Source organism: Podarcis bocagei (assembly GCF_964188305.1).
Source record: "Podarcis bocagei genome assembly, chromosome: 16".
Classification (NCBI taxonomy): domain Eukaryota; kingdom Metazoa; phylum Chordata; class Lepidosauria; order Squamata; family Lacertidae; genus Podarcis; species Podarcis bocagei.
In genome coordinates, this window is record NC_138142.1 from 5,789,634 (window position 1) to 5,811,548 (window position 21,915).

The window sequence follows — 21,915 nt, forward strand, 5'->3', positions numbered from 1 at the left end:
GTCGGCGGTTCGAATCCCCGCAGCGGGGTGAGCTCCCATCATTCGGTCCCAGCTCCTGTCAACCTAGCAGTTCGAAAGCACCCCCAAGTGCAATTAGATAAATAGGGACCGCTTTATAGCGAGAAGGTAAACGGCTTTTCCGTGTGCTGCGCTGGTGCTGGCTTGCCAGAGCAGCTTCGTCACGCTGGCCACGTGACCCGGAAGTGTCTCCGGACAGCGCTGGCTCCCGGCCTCTTAAGTGAGATGAGTGCACAACCCTAGAGTCGGACACGACTGGCCCGTCCGGGCAGGGGTACCTTTACCTTTACCTTCCCCTCCAGGGAGCCCACATCCACAATTTAAAAGCAAAAACAAATTAAAAGCATTTCATCTAAGAGCAACTGAGCAATTCTGCCGTGGTATCCTGTTTGTGGTGGTGAAACTGTTCTTAGGATCTCTTAGATAACTCCTTCATCCTCCTTGCTTACTTACTTTGTATTCAGCCTTCCCTCCACATAGCTGTAGGCAAAGTACATTGGACCCCCCACCCTCTTTACCTTCTCGTCAGCCTGTGAGATAGGCCAGGCTGTGACATGCCTCTGGCCGCTGCCTGAGTACCTGGGGATTTGAGCCCAGGTCTCGCCATTCCAAATGCTCCATTCACCGCACCACACAGGCTTTTCTCGTTCTTTTTAAAAGCACTGCGTATGTATGACTGGTGAGATAGATGTGGACATTTGTGTGCGTGCACACACTACATTGATTCTGTGAATCCTTACCTGTAGAGACAACAACAATTCATCAGTGTAGCAGAAAAAAAGTGTGCGAACTGACTCTTAGTTAATACTTAGGCATCAGATTTCATTAAAGCAGCCTTTCCCAACCTGGAGCTCTCCGGATGTTCTGGACTACAACTCCCATCATCCCTGCCCATTGACCACACGGTCTGAGTTGGGGTCTGAGACATCTGGAGGGAGGCATCCATTTGAGGAAGGCTGACTTAGGGGTCAAACTCTATGTAGGCTTCCAAATGAGAAGAAATTTTAAGTGCCATGAGCTAAAGCATGGGTAGGCAAACTAAGGCCCGGGGGCCGGATCTGGCCCAGTCGCCTTCTCAATCTGGCCCACAGACAGTCTGGGAATCAGCGTGTTTTTATGAGTAGAATGTGTCCTTTTACAGTGGTGCCCCGCAAGACAAATGCCTCGCAAGACGAAAAACTCGCTAGACGAAAGGGTTTTGCGTTTTTTGAGTCATTCTGCAAGACGTATTTCCCTATGGGCTTGCTTCGCAAGACAAAACGTCTTGCAAGTTCTTGTGAGTTTGTTTCCTTTTTCTTAAAGCCGCTAAGCCGCTAATAGCCGTGCTTCGCAAGATGAAAAAACCGCAAGACGAAGAGACTCGCGGAACAGATTAATTTCGTCTTGCGAGGCACCACTGTATTTAAAATGCATCTCTGGGTTGTTTGTGGGGCATAGGAATTTGTTCATTCCCTCCCCAAAATATAGTCCAGTCCCCCACAAGGTTTGAGGCACAGTGGACTGGCCTCCTGCTGAAAAGGTTTGCTGACCCCTGAGCTAAAGTGTCATTCTGCTACTGCTGTCACCTCTGAGCTTGTTCATTTTCCAGGATTACATTGCCTTTAATTCCCGAGACCATAATGAGCTGGTCAGCAACAGTAAAATTCAAGTCATCTTCTACATATGGGTAAGTTGGAATAAAAATGTCTGCTGTACTTTGGTATGTTGTTTTAGCTGGTAATAAGTCCACGGGGGATGTAAGTGTTCTCTGTTTTATGACTGTGCAGCTCCAACACAGAAATGATCAGAATTCAGCCTCCTGGAAATCCCAGACAAGGTTCAAGGCTGCCTTTGGCCTGGGTAGTGCCGGCACTTCTGAAAATGTTGGGGAGGGACCATAACTCAGCTTTTGGTTTGCACACAGAAGGTCCCAGGTTCATTCATTAACACATCCAATGCATTTACCCTCCATTCATCAGCTGGAAAGGTTCCCAGAAGGCTTGCAGTTCAACAAAAACAAGACATAGGCTCTGCCCTTGTTATGTAAAGACATGGCATGAAAGGAAAAAGTGATGAGGAGGAAAGAAGAAAACGATGTTAGAAGGTTCTTAGAATAATAAGCTTACTGGAAATGGGCTGCTCACAGTGAAGTGGAGGGGTGGGAGACAGGCCTTGGTGGTGTCTGAGATTTGATTCTGTTTTTTCCTCCATGTCTTCTTAGAATGCCGACATCTTGCACTACCATGCTCCGCCCCTGACAGATAAAGTGAGTATTGCATTGATCACCTTAGGAATGTACAGAACTGACACCTTTGGAGGGCCTTTGGGCAAGGCGCCCTCCTACCCTTCCTCTATGTCGTCACCACTGTTGTTGCCAACTGCTGCCCGTCGTTGTCTTCTTCTTTCGCATGGTGCCCCCTGCTTGCTTGCCAGGCAGAGAGCCAGTGGGTAAGCACACAGTGGCATCTGTTGTTGCTCCTCCTCCTCAGCACCACCCATCAACTGGGGGTGGGGCTCAAATATTTTATGGGGAGGCAAAGGGACCGCAGCCCCTAGGAGTTGGCGCCTATGTTTTGTGTTATGGTTCTGCAGCAAGCAAATCCAAAGTCCTTCAGCAAAAACAGGTGACCAGACAATCTGTGTGCAAACTCACCATGGCTAGACACCCAGAGGCCAATTCACACAATTGGCTGACCCTGGCTATCTCCAGTCCAAGGCCAGTGTTATAAACAGTTTAAAGACTTGCCTGTTAGTACCTTGATGGTGCAATTAAGCTGAAAGCAAACCTTTAAACTGGAGGGTATGTCGTCCCATCCAGCCCTGCTGCTTGTGTTCATGTCATTTGACTCATTCTGTTTTGAATGAGCAATTGCTGAACGAAATAATAATAATAATAATAATAATAATAATAATAATAATAATAATAATAATAATAATTTATTTCTACCCCACCCATTTGGCTGCGTTTCCCCAGCCACTCTGGGCGGGTTTCAACAGAACATTAAAAGCAGAATAAAACTTCAAACATTAAAAAGTTCCCTAAGGTATGCCTTCAGATGTCTTCTAAAAGTCGGATTGTTGTTTATTCCCTTGACATCTGATGGGAGGATGTTCCACAGATCTTGAGACTGGCGTGCTGCACACTCTGCCCATCAGCCTGCCCAGCCAAGCAGCAGCAAATGGATTATGAGGGGCTTGGCTGGGTTTGCGGAGAGCGGAGGAGGGCAAAAATACTCTGAAGTAGTGCTCCAGAGTATATTCTGTGTTATGTATTGAAGTTCTCACCCTCTGCCTGGTCCTGGTGGTAGAACGCATGGTGGACAGCAATTTTGGACGGCTTTGGAGCTTAGTGATTTTTAAGCTTCTCCTTTAGCACGTCCCGCAGCGCTGCCTGGACTGCTAGTAGCGCGATTAAAACTCAGGCCGTCTTGAACACCTTGGGCCTGCAGAGGCTGAGGAATAGTGGGTGGACATAGCAGGCGACACAGAGATTTCTCCAAGTAGTTCTTTATAAGTAAGCTGAAACTGAACTGAACAACTCAGCCAGCCAGTTTTTATAGGCAGCTGCATGTCACATTGTAACAACAACAACAACCCAGGGTTTCCCGCCTAAAGTAACGTATTTTTCGCTCTATAGGACACACTTTTCCCCCTCCAAAAATGAAGGGGAAATGTGTGTGTGTCCTGTGGAGCGAATGGAGAGCGAGAGGGGTCGGTGAGCACCGACCCCTCTCGCTCTCCACGCTTCAGGGATAGCCGCCTGAAGCCTTTGGAGTGCAGCGGGAACTTGCGCTGCGCTCCGAAGGCTTCGGGTTCCTTTTGCTGAAGCCAGGAGAGCAAGATTCTCCTGGCTTCAGTGAAAGGAACCCGAAGCCTTTGGAGCGCAGCGCAAGTTCCCGCTGCACTCCAAAGGCTTCAGGCGGCTATCCCTGAAGCCTTTGGAGAACATTGGGAACTCACGCTGCACTCCAAAGGCTTTGCAACCTTGCCGCCGCTCCCAGACCCGTTTTGGGTGCTGGGGTCGGGGGAAGCTCGGGCTTCCCCCGCCCCAGCCCTGAGGCTAAAAAGGAAGCCAAGACAGCAAGTGGGATCCATCCCGCTCGCTGTCTTGGCTTCTGCCAATGCCGCGTGCAGCCTCTCCCGGCTGGAGAGGTTGCGCGCGGCTAAAGAGGAAGCCAAGACAGCGAGCGGGATGGATCCCGCTCGCTGTCTTGGCTTCTTTGCTCTTTGGGGCTGGGGGTGGGAATAATTCCCCCCTTTATTCCCCCCCCCTAAAAACTAGGTGCACCCTATGGAGCGAAAAATACAGTAACTGACGTGGACCTGAGTGAAAACTATATACACAATACCCCTGGTGGCCAGGGTGAGAACTTCAATACTGTACGTACCTAACATTCTGAACTGGCAGCTCAACACATTTTGTGCAGTGGGAACAAAGGGCTTTGTGCTTTTGGGAACCCGGAGATTAATAAGGAACATAAAAGCATAGAATTGTAGAGTTGGAAGGAACCCTGAGGATCGTTCAGCTCAACCCCCTGCAATGCAGGGATCTCAGCTAAAACATCCTTGACGGATGCTCACCCAACCTCTGCTTTGAAACCTCCAAGGAAGGAGAGTCTACCACCTTCCAAGGGTGTCCGTTGCACCGCCAAATAGCTTTTTCTGGCAAAAAGTTCTCTCCCCTCCCTCCATTTTCATAACCTTGAGTCAATATTTATTTATTTATTATTTATTAACTGCATTTCTATCCCACCTTTATCCTCCAAAGAGCTCAAGGCAAGTCCGGCTCATCCATGAGGCGAGGTGAGGCGGCTGCCTCAGGTGGCAGGATTCACAGGGGCAGCTGATCTGGCCTCAAAGGAACGTGTTGCCCGCTGCTGCCGACACAGTGGCAGCGACGGCTGCGCCACATGCTTTGAAGGGCGGGTCTGCCACCTTCTCAGCAACCTCTTGGCAAATAGGAGGCATTGCTGGTCTCCTCCTACCCTTGTTCCCAAAGGAGAGCTTCACTCACCCTTATGTCTTGGCTTGAGGTGGCCTACATGGTTCTCCTTCAGTCCCCACAGCAACCCTGTGAGGTGGGTTAGGCTGAGAGGCAGGGACTGGCTCAAGGCCGCCCAGTGAACTTTGTGACTGAGTGGGAATTTGAACCCTGGTTGACCCAGATCCTAGTCCAAGACTCAAACCACTACCTTACACTAGCATATGACAGTCTCTCCTTCTTCCTCTCTTCCTTGCTAATGTTTCCCTCTTTCCTTCTTTCTTTCAGGAGTGTCGTAAGGGGGTGGCCTGGGGTCTTTGCCCTGGTCCTCGGAGCTCCTGCCCACTATCTTCCTGCCTTTTAAAAACAAAACAGACAAACAAACAAAACTTTGCTTATACGGCTCTTGAGCATGCTGCTAAGTGCAGGGGCCAATAAGCCTTCAGCCACACAACATCTTAACAACAACAACATCAACAACAACAATTTATTATTTATACCCCACCCATCTGGCTGGGTTTCCTCAGCCACTCTGGGCGGCTTCCAACAAAATATTAAAATACAATAGTCTGTTAAACATTAAAAGCTTTCCTAAACAGGGCTGCCCTAAACAGCTCTTCTCAACTTGCAAACTCATAAATATGAACAACCTATAGTAATGGTTGACTTCATTGAGTACAGCAAATATAATAAAATTAAGCATGTGTGTTTGATAACTGCTGAAGGAGAGCAAAAGTGTGTTCTCTTCTTCAACAGCCCTCACCCCATTTCCTTTTCCAGTGAATAAAAGTATATTCCAGTTTAGTTAAATAAAACCGTCAGTCAGCACAGCAAATACAATTAACATTTATAAATCACACAGGGCATTTCCCCACAAATGTACGTGAAAGTGCCTTGGGGAGAGGGAAGGGGAAACAATTTTAGAGGATATTGGAGGTAGGAACTGTTTCCAGATAAAGAGAACAAAGGAATGCACAAGTAATACATTAGGTTGGCTCAGAGGCTTAGATCTGTATTTTCACATACAAATTAGCATATGCAATGTTTTGTGCAAATTGTGCCCTGTGCCTATGCCCAAGTCTTCCTTCCTTCCTCTCTTTCTCTCTTCCACCTGTCCCCAATCTCCTTTGTTTCTCTTAGTTATATGGATGGGGCAGAGGAGCTGTGCTTGCTGTTTGTGCAATGCTGGGGGTGGGGGTGAGAACCACCGAAAACACACCCACCCACCCACCCTGCCCTCTCTTATTCTCTGGTAGGGACAGGTGAGGAATTTGCTTCTAATGCAAGTCCACTTAATTCACACTCCCTGAAACAGTATGCAAACTGAAACAATGTGCTTGTGTCTGAATTAGGTGATGCAGTTTGGCAAGCAAAAACCTCACATATTATGGGACACAGGTCATAAGAACGTGTATGTTATTGAAAGCGATGTGCAAAATGTGGTGTGTTGGCTTGCAAAAATGTGTCCTTTGGAAGGATTGTGCAGGAAAATGCAGCTGTAGAATTTTTAAAATAAAGATTCGCCAACTGATGCAGAAATGGGGTACAAATTGACCTTAAAATTGGAAAAAAAGAGAACTGGAGAGAGAGCGAGAGCTCACATTCTTCTACCTCTGTTCTCTGCCACTTGTATGCATTTGAAAGCCCTTCTGTCGCTGGCTGCTTTGTGTTTTGCTTGGTGGCGAAGGGCATCTTTCCCTTTCTCCCTTCTCCAGTCATTCAACAAGGTCGTGGGGATCTTCAGCCAGACCATTTTCCACTTCAGCTCTACTCAAGCCATTACTGGGACCATGGAAGGGAAGCTGGTGGTCTGGGATGCCGTTTGCCCTCCCTCCAAGTCTTCTGCTGTGTGCGTCAAACCCTACAACATGAAAGCCATCAAGCTGGTGCACTTGCAGCGGGATGGGATCACAGTGCTGGCCATCACAGACAAGTGAGCAGCTTATCTCTCAGGTTTACATATCACATCTGCCTTGTCGCCTGGGCATCAAGTGACCATGCTAGATCTTCAGGCACCATGAGCGCATCCATGGAAGACCAGCCAGGCCAAGTGGAGAATCCACAAAAGTATTCAGCAAATCCTTAGATTCCATATGTCTCTGGGAGAAGGCCATCTTAACAGGCCCATCCTACCCCTACGGGCGGGGGGGGGGGGGAGGGGAGAACCTGTCACCAGTAGCCCCAGTTAGGGTTGCCAGACCTTCCAGGGCTGACCTGAAACCTTGGGGCTTCCCTGGCCCCCTCCAGGTGGCAGGAGGACGGCTTGAATCTCCAGGGGGGGTGAAAGGGCCCTTAATGCAATGTAATTTATTAAATAGGAAGACAACGTGTGCAGCTTGCAGGCATCAGCCCAGCAGTAGCCAGCTGCAAATTATTGGATTGACTCTCAGGGCACGGGGTTTGCCTTCCTTCCCTTGTTCTTCCCCTGTCGCATTAACCCCCATCTCTACACATATTGCACAGACTTAGAATCATAGAATCATAGAGTTGGAAGAGACCACAAGGGCCATTGAGTCCAACCCCGTGCCAAGCAGGAAACACCATCAGAGCACTCCTGACATATGGTTGTCAAGCCTCTGCTTAAAGACCTCCAAAGAAGGAGACTCCACCACACTCCTTGGCAGCAAATTCCACTGTCGAACAGCTCTTACTGTCAGGAAGTTCTTCCTAATGTTTAGGTGGAATCTTCTTTCTTGTAGTTTGGATCCATTGCTCCGTGTCCGCTTCTCTGGAGCAGCAGAAAACAACCTTTCTCCCTCCTCTATGTGACATCCTTTTATATCTTTGAACATGGCTATCATATCACCCCTTAACCTCCTCTTCTTTCCAGAGTCCACCCCCTATGACATCACTGGGGCCCCATGACACCATCAGGGGGTCTCAGGTTTGGGCCCTGAAATCTTAGGGTCTGGGATGCTTGCTGACCTAGCAACCCCTGTCCAAATGCAGCCTGCCACTCTTCTGATCCAATTTGCCCCTCCTTCCACTGTGGCGTTACTGTACTGTATTTAGTTTGGCTGTCATTTATGGGACACCTGGTGAGTGTTAAGAGGAGTTCCCCAGTTTTACCCAGCAGAGGGCACTGCTGCATTCAGGAACAGAGAAAAGTGCAAAAGCAAGGGATGGATTGCATCCCATGAAAGGGTTGGTTGTATCAAGGGCTTCCCAAGAGACCTGCCATCCTGTCTCACAAATAGCACACAGCGCAGCAGCTCTATGAGAAGACCAAGGCAGCACTAGATGTGGTTTCAAGGCCAAGCAGCTGCCCTGGCAATGCAGGCAACACATTATTTATCACGGGACCTCCTCTGTCACAAGGGCCAGAGCTTCAGCATCTGTGACATGGGCTCCCTGGATCTGAATTGCTAACTGAACCTCAGGGAGCCAAAGAATCCCAAGAAACATAGTTTAGTGCAAGAGCAAGAAATTGTTTTGCCAAATTCTCCTCCTTCTCTGTGGTTCTACTAACTGATTGCCAGCAAATTTTCCTCTCCCTTGGAAATAACTATTTGGAATGAGATTTCCAAAGCACACCTGCTCACCCGCCTCATTCAAAACAAGGCCTGAAGGAAGAGATGGCAGCCCTCACTCCATCCCACCTACCAAAACTGTTGAATTTGGCCCCAACAATGGCTGCAAGACGGTTCCCTCTCCCCCAAGTGGTGACATTAAGCTGCTGGCCAGGCAACACATCTTCTCAGACTTTGGCAGCGTTCGCCACCCTCAGCTTCTGCCTCACTCTTCCTAATGACAGGGCTGGCCCTCAAAGGATAAAAGACTGGCACTGTCTGAACAATATACATGAGTATAATAGAATATAGAAAACTGTTTTATGCTGAGTCAGTAGTCCATCTAGCCCAATATCGTCTACACAGACTGGCAGCAGCTCTCTAGGGTTCTGGGCAGGGGACATCACCACTGGGGATTGAACCTGGGACCATCTGAACACAGGTGCTCTACCACTGAGCTATGGCTTTTCCTATCTACTTTCAATGCTCGGTTGAGGTAGAGCTCTTACTGATGACAGACGTTGGTCCTGATAATAATAATGTCCTGTGCTCCCTATTTTGTGGCCCTTAGCTGCCAGTAGAAGCCATTCACATTATGTTTGTCCAGATTCTGACTCAGCAGGACAGATTGAAATATCCACTGCAGGTAGCAGGTGTGGAGCAGAGCTGTGTGTGTCTTGCACCCTGTTCTGCCTCCTCTGAGCTGGTGTGCTGCACTCAGGTATGGCAGAGATGCTCCCCACTGCTTGTCTTGCACATTCAGCTGCAGTCTTGCTGACTTGGATACAGAGAATGGTTGCCAAGGCATTGTGGCACCTGGGGCGAACCACAAAATGGTGCCCCCGTTCCTGCCAGGGAAGAGGGGATGAATGAAGATCTACATCAGTGACAAGGGGGCGGTAAAGATCTACATCAGAATCTGCTAACCTGTGGATCCTGCCACCTGAGGCACTCCCCTCACCTTGTCCTTTGCCCCAGGAAGCAAAATGTCTTTGGCCCAGCCCTGTAGCTAGGTTTTTCTTTTAAGAGGCAAGTCCAGAGCAATAGTATATTACCTATTTTAGGTTTTAATATTATTCTTTGTGGCCAATGTGATGCCATATCTCTACAACAAATTGATTTTCCTTTCAGGAATTTTGTGACCTGTGATGTCAAAGGCCATGTGAAATTCTATGATGGAGACCTTCAGCTTCTTCACTGGTACAGCCAGTTTAAACTGGGACGCATCCGATCCATATCCTTCTCCAAGAAACCTATGTGTCCTGAGGACACCACCAAATTCCCCACTTCTAGCACTTTAGCAGGGCTTCCCTTTGTTGTCAGGTGAGAACTGAAGAGAATCGGGTTTGGTCCCACCCTGCAGGGCTATTTGCTACTCATGGTGATGTTGTCCCAAAAGCTGCCACCACTTAAGGCCGTCTGTGCAGCTTCGCATTCATTTTCTGTGTATATATCGGTCACAAAGAGGTAAGTTATATAACGAACCATATAGAAAAACTGAGATGAATGGTAGGCATCCAGTAAATCTCATATTCACTGTCTCAGCATGTTACTCTGGAGCAGGCATACAAAAACTCGGCCCTCCAGATGTTTTGGGACTACAATTCCCATCATCCCTGACCACTGGTCCTGCTAGCTAGGGATCATGGAAGTTGTAGGCCAAAAACATCTGTAGGGCCGAGTTTGCCTATGCCTGCTCTGGAGTGTGAATCAAAATTCTGTTTCTTTTTCACGGTGCAGGAATTTTATTATTTCCACGGTGGATGCGTTGGTGATCCACGTCAAGACGGAAGGGACGAAAGTCAGCAAGTGCCTAGAGGAGCCCAAGGAGGCCGTCCATGCCGTCAGCTGCCACCCGAGCAAACCTCTCATGGCCAAGGGGAGTTTCTGCGGGCTCCTGAAAGTGTGGAACTACAAGATCAATAAATACCTCATTAGCCGAATCTTTAAGGGTGAAAGCATCCAGAGCCTCTGCTATGACTCCAGTGGTATTGATCCATACTCCTTCCTTTGCAAGAGGCAGAGCTGTAGCTACAGGGGTGGGGGCAGACCAGCCAGGCTTTTTGCCCCATGTGAAGCCTCCAAAGGGGTGCCATTGCGGTTCCAAGCCTGTGTTTGTGCATGCAAATGCCTGGGTGTGGGTGTGCCAAACTGGGTCTTTAACCTGCGTGAAAGAAAGCCTAGTTTCGCCCCTGCAAAAAGAAGTCTGGGGAGGGGGGGAGATTTTTGGCAGGTTGGGGGTACAGGGTTCATTTCTTTTGAAGGGAAGGGAGAGTTTGAGTCTATTGATGCCTTTGCAATAATTCTTTGCATGCATACAGTTTAAGCAATGCTAGTTCTGTAATTATGGATCCTCAAAATCAGATTAACTCTTTCTAAGGAAGAATCCAGGGAAGAGGCCCCGTTGCTGGTCATTAACAGTGGTTTTTGTTTGTTCTAATTGCTTCCGCACCAGCAGGGGGTTTTTTTGGAATTGTAATCCTTTTAATTCACATTTTAAAGAAAGCATTATTTCCAGCTAGCTGCTTTCTAGCATTCTTTGTGTTGCCCTCCCATAATTTTTCAAACCTGATTTGCAGGATTTGACTAAAAATAAATAAATAAATAAATAAATAAATAAATAAATAAATAAATAAATAAATGTGTACTTGCAGGGCCAAACTACTGAGCTTTTGGAGGGCTACTTTGCCTTTAATCAGAAGCTTCTTCCTTGTGGAGTCTCCCTCTATAGACTTCCTGTTCAGCATAGCTGAAGAATTGCCCTTTGAGTTATCTGTTCCCTGTGGAGGGATGAAGCGTAGGTTCGTTGGTGATGGCTCTATCTCTTGAACAGAATGCAAATAAGAGTCAGAAGTCACAAGTAGGCAGTTTTTAATTAAAATTGCTGGACAGCAATAATGCTTAAGATAGCCCTACGGAAAGATCTTGTCCATGCCAATATAGCATTATATTAGTTGCCACGAGGAACCAACATTTTAATTCTTTCCCACCTAATTGTGAGGAACCACCCTCTCACCAGTAGAAAAAGATGTTGCCTTATACCAGCCATTGCTGACTTGGTTTCCTCCAGAGGTTTTGTGCTGCAGCTCCCGTCATCTTCACCAGCACAGAGCTGATGACAGTGGTTGTCCAAAACATCTGGAGTAATTCAGGCTGGGGTCGGCTGCCTTAGATCATCCAATCTTGCTGGGATGAGAAGTTTGCGGAACACCTATTTCTCCCATGCACTTTTTAGGTTCATTATTGGCAGCCGGATTCATTGATGGAAGTGTTTACATTTTGGATTCTATAACTTTGGAAAACGACTGTCCAGAGCCTTTCCGATATTCCAGCACTCCCATCACCATCATGAGCTTCTCTCCTGACTCCCAGTATCTTGCGACTGCTGTGAGTATTCCTTCCCCTTATGTGTGAGTCACATAGCGCTTTACTCCTACAGAAGCATTTCTTGTATCTCCCCACAACACAGAAGCAGTCTGAGGGAAAATGGAATCAATGTTTTACTGCAAATACAATTCGGCCCTTTCCCCAAGAAGTTCAGAGCAGCGTCCATGGCTCTCTCACCCTGCCCCCTTGCCCCCATTTTATATCCCTAACAACCTTGCAACAGGCCAGTGACCGCAATGAGCTTTCACGGCCAAGAAGGGATGTGAAGCCATATCTCTCCATGCTGGAAGCCCAGGGGCAGAGCACCAGCCTTGCCTGCCGTTGCCACAGGTCCTGGGTTCAAACCCCGATGGCATCTCCAGATAGGGCTGGGAGGGACCCCTGTCTGAAGTGCTGCTGCCAGTCCATGTAGGCAGTACTGAGCTACAAGGAGCAGTGATGTGACTCAGTATAGGGCAGCTTTCAAAATCCAACGCTCTAAACCATGGGTAGGCAAACTAAGGCCTGGGGGCCGGATCCGGCCCAATCGCCTTCTAAATCCAGCCCATGGACAGTGTGTTTTTACATGAGTAGAATGTGTGCTTTTATTTAAAATGCATCTCTGGGTTATTTGTGGGGCATAGGAATTTGTTCAAATTTTTGTCTAAAATATAGCCTGGCCCCCTACAAGGTCTGAGGGACAGTGGACTGGCCCCCTGCTGAAAAAGTTTGCTGACCGTTGCTCTAAACAGCTGTGCTGCTGTGGCAAAGGAAAAACGAAAGGAAACGATTCATTGATACAAAGTGGGGTTTTTCTTTAATTGTCTTTCAGGATGAAAACATTTCATTGAACCTTTACAAACAAACCATGGTTGAGGGGAAGAAAGTCTGGGACCGCCTGGCAGCCTTGCACTCCCATTACAAGCCCATTCGCACCATTCTCTTTGGGGTTCACTTGGACAGCGATGAGCCTTGGCTCTTAACTCTTGGCGAAGATCGACTCTTGGTAGGTGCTGTGAGCAGGATACAGTTTCTGGTCATGCTGCATAGTTGCATAGAAATGTGTCAGCCTGGAGATGTTTCAGAGCGGAGCCATTGGAGGCTGGGAACCAGGGACTTGGGAGGTCAAGCTAGTGGTGCAAGTCAGGTTGCCCAACAGCCATGACTAGCCCCCACTCTTCAACTTCAGCCCTGTGGAGGTTCAGCAAGGGTAGAATACCAAGCTCATTCCACCACACATCCGGTCAAATGCACCAGCATTTCTCCTAATGCACACAATTTAGTATGCAGTTTTCTTAATACATACCTTTTTGCAAAGCATCATTTCCGGTCAGGAGCAAGCCAGCAATAAACCACACCATGCAAGTTGGGCATTAACTCTTTATTAGAATCATAGAATCATAAGAGTTGGAAGAGACCAGAAGGGCCATCGAGTCCAACCCCCTGCCAAGCAGGAAACACCATCTGAGCACTCCTGACATATGGTTGTCAAGCCTCAGCTTAAAGACCTCCAAAGGAGGAGACTCCACCACACTCCTTGGCAGCAAATTCCACTGTCAAACAGCTCTTACTGTCAGGAAGTTCTTCCTAATGTTAATAATAATAATAATAATAATAATAATAATAATAATAATAATAATAATAATAAAATATTAGCAGAAACAGGATCTGCACAGGACTGTCAGGCCTAATGATCACAGCAACGTATCTCCGGTAGCTCTTGCCCCCATGAAGTAATTGCTGAGACTAAAGGTCCCTGCCTCCCTGTAGCTGCCTTAGTCTCTTCCTCTTGTGGGCTTTTCCCCAAGCAATCGGAGACTGGACTCAACTATACAGCTGCAAATAAAACCTTTTAAGTGTGTTTTAAGTGCAATATACAATGTGATACTAGATGACGATGGTGAGCCTTATGGAAAACTCAATATACTTTTTTTAAAAAAGCATTTTCAGAACTTTTTTTATATGTGTATAGATTCCATCACTGTGTCTGTGTGTCGCCAATCTCTCATCTGTCCTTTTCATGCCTCTTCTGGTTCTGGGAGACAAAGTGAGAGGGGAGCTTGTTGCAGCAGGAGGGGGAAGACACTGTGACTCTTCACCAGCCCAACTCATCTCTGCCTCATGGCCTCCCTCCTCCCCTGCTTCAGCTTCTAACTCTGATTCTGGACTTCTCTCTGCCACAGACTCTCCCAGCTCACTAAGCCCAGTTACAGTACCTCCTCAGTTGTCGACACCTCCTCCTCCCAGTCTTCTTCCTCTTCTCCCTCTGACCACCCATCGTTGTCCCACCACCAGTCCCCAGGCACTGAGCCATCTTTTCTTGGAGATTCCCTTGGGGCTTCCCCAGTTCGCTCCTCCCACCATTCCTCTTTGTCCAACAAATCCATGACATTTCCCTCCTGAGGATGCATCATGGTTTGTTAGTTTCACTAATCTGTGCATTTTTTGCATGCTTTACTTTGGCGCGTGCATTTCTACACACATTACGTGGCTGAGGAACTGCATTATGAAATCCAGAAAAGTGCAAATTTTGAAGGAGGGTTCTGTTGCAGTTTCAGAAAATGTACATTTGCTAGATTCACCTTTAAACGTTAACTGGATCGAATTTCTCTCACGTCCCTAGTTCAAACATAGTTCCTCCACACCCCCAGTAGAGTCACTTTCACACATTCAGCTTCAGGGAAACCAAGTGATGGACACAGATGTTTGGACACACACACCCCATCACTGGGTCTCTGTTACCTTGTTTCCAGGTGGAATATGACCTGGAGAAGAGTGTCAAGGATGAGCTGGTTGTCATCCGAAGGGACCGCATCGAACAACATGCCGTCCCCAGGTGCATCACCTGGTACCCACCTCTCACCACAGAATATTTTTTCCTCACTGCCAACGATCAGTACAAAATGAAAATGTATAATGTAACCACAAGATTGTGCAGGTAACCTGGTAAATCTCTGGTTTATTACTTCCGTGTCTCCTGCAATTATCCCACTCCTATTTCCCTGTAAGTGCTGTATTTGTGTGTCTTTCCAAGTGGAACTCCAGACAACCAGGGTCCAGACCATCTCGCCACCTGCACTCCCACCAATGCACTGTTTCACAAAGCCGATTGAGCTCTGTGCGGCAATGGCCCTACCTCAGCGGCAGTGTCAGCCCTGCCACCTGCTCAGTTGCAGTCTTCTTGAGCTTGACCTCCCCCCCCCCCTCTCCTGAGCTACAATATCTTATCTCTGGTCCATCTGACCTTTCATAGCTGCTTCTGAAACACAACCCTTTCCTTCCTGGTCACACAGCTTGCTGACGACTAGCTTCCCTGTGGACCCTGGTACCTTATCCCCTAGACAAAGTCTGAAGAACCTGAGGTCTATCAGATATTGTTGGACTCCATCTCCCATCATCCCTGACCACAGGCTCCTTTTGCAGTGCTGAAACTCCTTCCTCCATTAGGAGGTCTATGGGAAGATACTGTAACTAGGACTGTAAGCTTTAATTTGTAGATTAATCATCTGAAATTTCAGTTGATTAATAAGTAGGAGCCCATTGTTATCATTAGGGAGGAAAGTTCAGAGCATGTGTTTACTTTTTTATGGAAGCACTTTAGTGCAAGTAATGAAAAGCTGGATACTAGGCTTTGCCTACCCTTTTCTTCTGACGTGGAGCGGTAGTTTATATTTATTAAGTTATGAGTTAATTTGACCTATTTCCAAAAACAATGCATTCTATCCCCGGATATGCATATATTTATGTATATTTAATAGATTGGGTAGTGCAGGGGTTACTCGAGAGAAACTAGTCTGTGGGGAGTGAAGGGGTGCCAAGGATTTATTAGATGACCACAATACAGGATTTTAATATACGTGGGGCAGTGGCAAATATATGTTTTTGTGGGGACGGGGATGCCTGCTGTCCTTCACTATCCTTAGGTGTGATCCCTGGATTAATTTGTTAAAGGTCAGGTGCTCCAGAGCTCCTGTTGTTGCTTTGTTTATTTTAGGAAGACTGTTGTGGGGCCAGCCTATGGCTCCCCCCTGGAGAAGATTCTGGTGCTCCCACTCGCAGAGGGACATGATCCTCAGAGACGCTACTTGGCCTACATTACAAAAGACAAGGCAGGTGAAGGTCTTTGGACCAGCCCCATCCTGAGTCCCTTCAAGGCCTGGGATAGGCTCCCAGTTCGACCTCTGCCCTCCTCAAACATTAGGGAGGCTTGCAACCGACATTGGCGATGGGTCAGGAACAGCCGTGGGGTGTTGAGCACATTATTGTACACAATCCCAGGCACAGTTGTACAGAACAACCACAAAAAGTGCTACAAGGAACATTGCCGTGATCTTTTGTCTTTATCGTAAACTACTTATTTTTGTCCATATATTCTTGTCAACGTCATATGCTTTTTGTTGTGACATCCCAGGTTCTCCCAACCCAGTCTGCTCCTTTTTCAAAGCCATTATGGCAGGGAATACCCAAGTCTGCTAGCTTTTGTTGGCCTGTTGCACGACTCCAACTGTCCCCTCAGTTCCTGAACTGCTGGCAGATGGCCAAAAAGATGTGGCAATCTTCAGCTGCCCTTGGTAGGCCTCTAAATTCCCCAAAGAGGTCTTCTCGCTCAACGTACCTGCTATGGTGGGAACAGCGGTGGAGAATTCCTTGGCCTTAACACCAAGGATGGGGGAATCCCTGGCCTTCCATACATAGAACTGAATTCTAGAATTGTAGAGTTGAAAAGGACCCTGAAGAACACCTAGTCCAATCCCCTACATTGCAGGAATATGCGGCTGTCCCATACGGGGATTGAACTTGCAACCTTGGCATTCTCAGCACCATGCTCCAACCAACTGAGCTATTTCTCCATGTTGGACTCCAACTCCCATCAGCCTCAGCCAGCCCGGCCAGTGGCCAAGGGTGATGGGAGCTGTAGTCTGGCATCATCTGGTGGGCGGCAGGCTCCCCATCCCTGGTGTACACTCTAGGCTGTGGAGTGGGGAGGCGGACTAGGTGAGTCTTTGGGGAGAGTCACTTCAGGTTTTCTGGATTCTTCCCTAGGTCGGCCTGCAGATGCTGCCCATAGATGGGAACCCGCACAAGTCCTCAGCTTTCATTTGCCACCCTTCAGGCGTCACCAACTTGGAGTGCTCCTACGACGGGTGCCACCTCTTCACGACGGGGGGTAACGACTTAACTGTGATGAAGTGGGACATTAATTTAGTGTAAGTCGCAACAGAGCTTTCACTTCCCCTGATCAATGCTGGGATGGCCAGCAAGGTTGACTTGCAGAGCAAGCCACTGAGGGGATGGGAGGAGGGAAGCAATTCAGTCCGATTTACATTTAAAGGGGGACTTAACTACCGTATTTTTCGCTCTATAGCACGCACCCGACCATAACACACACGTAGTTTTTAGAGGAGGAAAATCCGTAGGCATGCCACCCGTAGGCATTCCCTCCATAACACGCACAGACATTTCCCCTTACTTTTTAGGAGGAAAAAAGTGAGTGTTATGGTGCAAAAAATACGGTAATTCACACTTATCGAAGCACAACCATCCATAGAAATTTTCACTTCTCCAAATTTTGCAGTGCAGTTCTACAGCCAAGTAATGTGCACAAAAATGTAAACACAAGGGGAAAGTGTGCATTCAAATACATCTCTTAATTAAAATACATATATTAATTTCAGTTAGAGGGAAGTGCTTAGCGTAAGTGTGTTTATTAGAAGAAATCCACAAGAAATGCTGATGAGGACTTAAAAAATTATTTTAATGCAAACTGATGTGGAAATGTGGAGAAGTGAACGTACAGTGGTGCCCCGCAAGACGAATGCCTTGCAAACGGAAAACCCGCTAGACGAAAGAGTTTTCCGTTTTTGAGCTGCTTCGCAAGACGATTTTCCCTATGGGCTTGCTTTACAAGACGAAAACGTCTTGCAAGTGTTCAGATTTTTTTCCGCTTTCCCCCTTTTTCTAAGCCGCTAAGCCGCTAATAGCCTTTTAGCCGCTAATCCGCTAAGCCTTTAATAGCCGCTAAGCCTTTAATAGCCGCTAAACCGCTAATAGCGCTAATCTGCTAAGCCGCTAATAGGGTTGCTTCGCAAGACGATAAAACCGCTAGATGAAGAGACTCGCGGAACGGATTAATTTCGTCTTGCAAGGCACCACTGTATATTTGAAAAATGAGAAACTGGGAGAAATTGAGATGAAATTGAGATGAAATTGACTTGCCCCCCCCCACCTGAGAGTGCTCTTAAGTGTGGGTAAAAGGCATTATCCCAAACTGGCTGGGATGCAGGGCTGGCCCTATCTATTTACTTACTTGTTTGTTTATTAAATATATATACAGTGGTACCTCGCAAGACGAACGCCTCGCAAGACGGAAAACCCGCTAGATGAAAGGGTTCTCCGTTTTGGAGGCGCTTCGCAAGACGAATTTCCCTATGGGCTTGCTTCGCAAGATGACAGCCCATAGGGAAATATCCGGGACAGTGGGGAAGCGCATCGCGTCTTCCCCACTGTCCTCGGACCTCCTCCGAAGCTGGGCGGTGGGGCGGGAACACCTGCCCCCACCGCCCCGCTTCGGAACGCTGCTCCCAAGCGGGGCGGTGGGGGGGTGGGAACACCTGCCCCCGCCGCCCCGCTTCGGAACGCTGCTCCCAAGCCGGGCGGGGGGGCGGGAACACCTTCTGAAGGCGGGCGGGGGGCAAAGTCTTTGTCCCCCCTGCCTGCCTTCCCAGGGGCTTTTACATCGCCCCGGACAGCGGAGAAGTCCTCCGCTGTCCCGGGGCGATTTTAAAATGCCACCCGCCAGCATTTTAAGATCGCCCGGACAGCGGAGAAGTCCTCCGCTGTCCCGGGGTTTTTTAAAATGCTGGGGGTGGGAAGAAAAGCCCTTGTCCGTCCCCCCCCCCCCAGCCTTCAGAAGAGGTCCGGGGACAGACTGTCCCCGGACCTGGTCTGAAGGCGGTTTCCCTAGGAACGCATTAATTGATTTTCAATGCATTCCTATGGGAAACCGTGCATCGCAAGACGAAAAACCCGCAAGACGAAGAGACTTGCGGAACGAATTAATTTCATCTTGCGAGGCACCACTGTACAGCCATACCTCGAGTTGAATGTGCTTTGGGTTGAGCGCGTTTGAGTTGCGTTCCGCAGCAACCCGGAAGTAACGGAGCGCATTACTTCTGGGTTTTGCCACTCGCACATGTGCAGACGCTCAAAATGACATCACGCACATACACGGAAGTGGCGAAATGCAACATGCGCAGAAGCGCCGTCGCGTCTTGCATTCCGTCTGGGATGCGAACAGGGCTCCGGAACAGATCCCGTTCGCATCCCGAGGTACCACTGTACTGCCCTTCATCCTAAGATCTCCTCAGGGCAGTTCACAGAATAAAATACAACAATAACCCTACCATTAAGCAAAGTGAGGTGGCTGCCTCAGGCTGTGGGGGAAGCCCCCTTGTTGTTTCCTTCCTGAGCCTCTACTCCTGTATCCGCCTGCTGGAGGACAAAGCTGTGTATGGCCTCAGAGAGGGCCACAGGTTCCCTCTCTGCACCCTGCTTTAGGGCATCTGGCTAACTAGTATCAGAGCAAGCAGAAAAAATACAATTGCAGTGGGACAGCTGTACTCGTAATATTTTCTCCACGCAGGTGCATACATGCACACTCTTTGTCTATGTGACTTAATCGGTTGGAGGTCCAGCCTGAGCAAGATTTAAACGAAGGCACTAGAATATAAATGATCCTTCTTTGTAATTGTTGGCTGGAGTCCAGGCAGTTTTGAACGGCTTTGTAGTTTGTTTATGGAGGAAGGAGCTTTATGAGCTAATTAGTGGTTTACTGCTGCCTTTGGCATCTTCTGTGTGTCTGCAATATTTAATGTCCAAGTTTAACTTAATTATATAGAGAAGCATCAAGCGTTTTGATCGCAGAAGGCACAGCCTTATTCAGGGTGCAGGCACATGGATCAAAATTTATGCTGCTCTTTGAGGCTGAAGCAAGAGGAAATATTGGAAATCACTCTATGCATGCATGACACCAAGCCGTGGTTTGTTTTAACTATAGTTTGTTCAACAAGCTGCAGACCTTCACGCAGGTGGGCAAAGGTTTCTTTCCCCAAAGCATGGTTTGTTTTCCAGCTTGGCAAATGTCTGGGATGGGGCACTAACCAAACCATGGTTAAGCATGGCTGTTAGTTAAGCGTGGGCAGGACTGGAACAACGACAACATATTGATAAGGAGAATAAATTTACAATAAAGCAGGGCAAAATACCATTGCAATTACAAAGTGTAGAACTTCAGCAAGGCTTGCAAACAACCATACAAAAATAATTTGTAAGCCTTGCTGCAATTTACACTTTGTAATTGCAATGATTTTTTTGTCTAACTTGAGCTAATGCTGAGAGCATGTGCTGATTTATTGAATGAAGCTTTTGGGTTTCCTGAAGCGAAGAGTGAGAGCCAGGACAAGTGGGTTCAGCCTGACTAGAATATGCGTCCTTGAACTCTGGTCATGCTCTCGCTTGTCTGGATGGAGGGTAGAGAGGGACGTGTGTTTGTGTAGGAACCAGACTACTAAGGTAAAACCCACATTTACTGCTTCACCCACTTCTGCATCTGGCCCACTGGAGGTTGTTCAGAAGGGGATGTGGCCCTTGGGCTGGAAAACATCCTCCATCCCTGCTATATTCAATCATGCTGGGATATGCAGGGATTTTAGTTGCACAGAACTCCTCATCAGGTGGTGAGGGGGATATGAAGCACTCTTCAAGCAGCCCAGGCTCCACCCCGGTTCAGTTATCACCTTTTCATTAGTGTCTCCAGTGAGATGCTCAGATGCAAAGAAGGCAGTGCGAACTGGATTCTTGCCTTGGCTCCTGCAGGGATGGGCTTGGAGGCTGAAGAATTAAATTAAATTAAATTGAACTGCGGGAATTGAGGGCTTTCATTATTTCTGTGTGAGGTGTGTGTGTGTGTATAATGCCTAGAGTGAGACATGTGGACTCTTTTATATATTTATTTTTTTGTGTCTTATGGGGGTGAGGGATTGCTATTTCATGTGCTCAGACCAGAAGGGGAGGAGGGAAGCACACAGCTGGAAAATACAAAATCAGCACAAAACTATCCTATGCCCCCAGCCTCCTTGGAAATACCACCTGTAGCAAGCAATCGGAAGCTTCTGTTTTTGTTGTGATTGTCAGTATGTTTTTAGTAGATCATATATATGTGCGTACAGATGTCTCCCCACATACATGCGTTCAACTTGTGTGCAACCTCCTTCTATGTGTGGTGCTGGGAAATAAATAAATAAATTGATTTAAATTGCGAAAAGGTGCGAAAAGGGGAAAAACGGTCCAGAAAGAGGGGGTGAAACTGCAAAAACCGTGGGAAAAGAGCTAGCAATCCCAGGAGCCTTTGTAACTATAATCCTATTGCGGCTTTGCACCAACCTCTGAGACATGTGGAAAGTTGGAGTTTGTGAAATGAGGTTTGGAGGGCGCGATTATGGTGGAGTTTGGCAGATTTTTGTGGATTTCCAGAGGTTTGGATGATGTTCTCCATTTTATGCGATTTCACGTACATGTGTGTGACATCGTACACCCAGGGGGTGTGCAGCTGCCCCCCTGAATCAAGTGCCAGGAAGACGAGAGGACCCACACAGCTCCCACATGGCCCAGCTCTCCTGGAACAAGGGTTCAAGTCCCACCTAGGGGTGGCAAGACTCTTTGGCCAAGCAGCCAAGGGGAGGGCTGGGAGAGGCAACAATCACTGCATTGGTCATGTGGTCAGAAATGAGAAGATGGAGGTTCAAGCTGGTAGAAAACAGCATGGTCCCACTCAGCTTTTGAATGCCTGGCAACAAAGTAAAAGGGGTGGAAATTGGGCCCATTTCTGGGGCTGGTGCAGAATTCCGCCCCCAACAGGGTGTGGCTTGAAGGGGTAGAAGATTCATCGTGGGGGTGCTCCTCCCCATCGCTTTCAGCGGTTCCACCTGTATATTTGATGTATTCGGCTGGCATGTCCGTTTGGTATATCTCAAAGCTCCTCATACAGCAAAACTCAAGTATAGG

General features: G+C 47.8%; 1 protein-coding gene across 1 annotated transcript in view; it reads left to right on the forward strand.

Annotated features, from left to right (window-relative positions):
- Nucleotides 1-21,915, forward strand: part of CFAP251 (cilia and flagella associated protein 251) — a 38,228-nt gene that overhangs the window by 9,915 nt on the left and 6,398 nt on the right. The window contains 10 exon segments of the mRNA XM_081174725.1: nucleotides 1,607-1,684; nucleotides 2,219-2,263; nucleotides 6,694-6,911; nucleotides 9,619-9,810; nucleotides 10,228-10,475; nucleotides 11,723-11,874; nucleotides 12,686-12,859; nucleotides 14,607-14,791; nucleotides 15,848-15,962; nucleotides 16,897-17,060. Of these exon segments, the coding sequence (XP_081030851.1) occupies nucleotides 1,607-1,684; nucleotides 2,219-2,263; nucleotides 6,694-6,911; nucleotides 9,619-9,810; nucleotides 10,228-10,475; nucleotides 11,723-11,874; nucleotides 12,686-12,859; nucleotides 14,607-14,791; nucleotides 15,848-15,962; nucleotides 16,897-17,060 (1,571 nt within the window).